The sequence below is a fragment of the Sinocyclocheilus anshuiensis genome, unplaced genomic scaffold (assembly GCF_001515605.1).
Source record: "Sinocyclocheilus anshuiensis isolate Anshui unplaced genomic scaffold, SAMN03320099.WGS_v1.1 C32819972, whole genome shotgun sequence".
Lineage (NCBI taxonomy): Eukaryota > Metazoa > Chordata > Actinopteri > Cypriniformes > Cyprinidae > Sinocyclocheilus > Sinocyclocheilus anshuiensis.
In genome coordinates this window covers 1-1525 of record NW_015620283.1, presented here as the reverse complement: position 1 = coordinate 1525, position 1525 = coordinate 1, and the positions used below count along the sequence as shown (strand labels likewise).

The 1525-nt window shown below is 36.7% G+C and overlaps 1 protein-coding gene across 1 annotated transcript; it reads left to right on the top strand.

Moving 5' to 3' along the window:
• Positions 1-656: 656 nt before the first annotated feature.
• LOC107683020 (cyclin-F-like) lies at positions 657-1033 on the top strand (the record flags this gene model as incomplete). The annotated part of the gene is made up of 2 exons (XM_016479113.1): positions 657-821; positions 910-1033. Coding segments are annotated over 2 exons (289 nt in total), but the record flags the coding sequence as incomplete, so codon positions are not given.
• Between the last annotated feature and the right edge of the window lie 492 nt (positions 1034-1525).

The window sequence follows — 1525 nt, the reverse complement described above, 5'->3', positions numbered from 1 at the left end:
ACTAGTGTTAAAAACACTAATAAACATAAAAATTACAAACAACAAAATTAATAAAACTTAAAGCTATATAGAAATATTTCAAAAAGCTAATAAACAGGGCAAAAACATGTATAACAAACTTACTAAAACATAACGCTATAGAAATATTTTTAACAACTGCTAAAAGACAAGCACATTACAAAAGTACTAAAACCTGAAGCTATATAGAAATATAAAAAACAAAACTAATAAAAATGACAGTTACATAACAAAATGACTAAAACCTAACTATAAAATTACTCAAATTAAGACTGAAAATGTTAATTCAAAAAGCTGATTCAAATTTTTGATAAATAATATAATAGTGTATGTAAATGCTAAAATAACACTAATTGAGTGTTGCATGCTTTTTTTAATTGCTAGCAAAATCCTTGTGAATATACTGTAAATATGCAATATATATTTCCAAGACCTAGTGGTGGTTAAAAAAATTCATTCCAGACTTGTCCGTGAATGTCAATAATTCAAGCACTATTACAGCATCTTGATGGTCAGTTTGGCCCCAGTGGCTTTAATTCTCAATGTTTGTTCATTAAAGCACAGCTGTATTGAACAAATCCTGTATCCTTTGCTTTTCCTGCTTCATGTCTCACCCTCATCGCCGCTGTGTTTTCCAGGTATATCCTGGTGGACTGGCTGGTGGAGGTGACCACCATGAAAGATTTCTCCAGTCAGGTGCTGCACGTGACCATCGGCTGTGTGGACCGCTATTTGAGCCGGCACTTGGTGCCCAAGGCGCAGCTGCAGCTCCTGGGCATCGCCTGCATGGTGATCAGCACGCGGTGGGTGAGCCGCCACAGCCACAGAGACGCTCTGTTAACGGTGTGTCTGTGCTCAGCTGAACTCTTTCTGTCTCGTCTGACCCCTCAGATACATCAGCAGAGAGATCCTGACCATCCGCGAGGCCGTCTGGCTCACCGACAACACCTATCAGTATGAGGACCTGGTGCGCATGATGGGGGAGGTCATCTCCGTGCTGGACGGGAAGATACGGGTCAGTTACAGATGGACATAAGCGCTTTCACACCAACACAGAACCCTCGTTATAGGCTGCCGGCTCAGATGAACGTAACCCTTGTGTCTGAAGTTTAGAGTTCAATTGAGAGAGCTGCTTGTTAGACAGCATTTTAAGATCTCATCGGCCAATGCGATGGTTATTCCACAAGGCCTTGCCATGTGCTTAAGAAAAGAAATTCATCAAGAGGGATATATGCATTTCGTTCAATACTGACAAGCAGTCTATTTGAAAATAGATTGTTTTACCCTGTATTTATATTAATTATTTTTGTCTGTTTATATTGATTGTTTTGCCCAGCTGTAAAATATAAGTATATAATAATTATAATTTCTATAATAAATTGTGTATTTATTTCTGTAAAATCTTTTGTATATTCAAATATTTTACAGGAATATACAAATAGTATAGAAACTTTTAGGTATTATATAGTAAAATAAGTATTTTGTATAATTCTTAGATATAACTAAG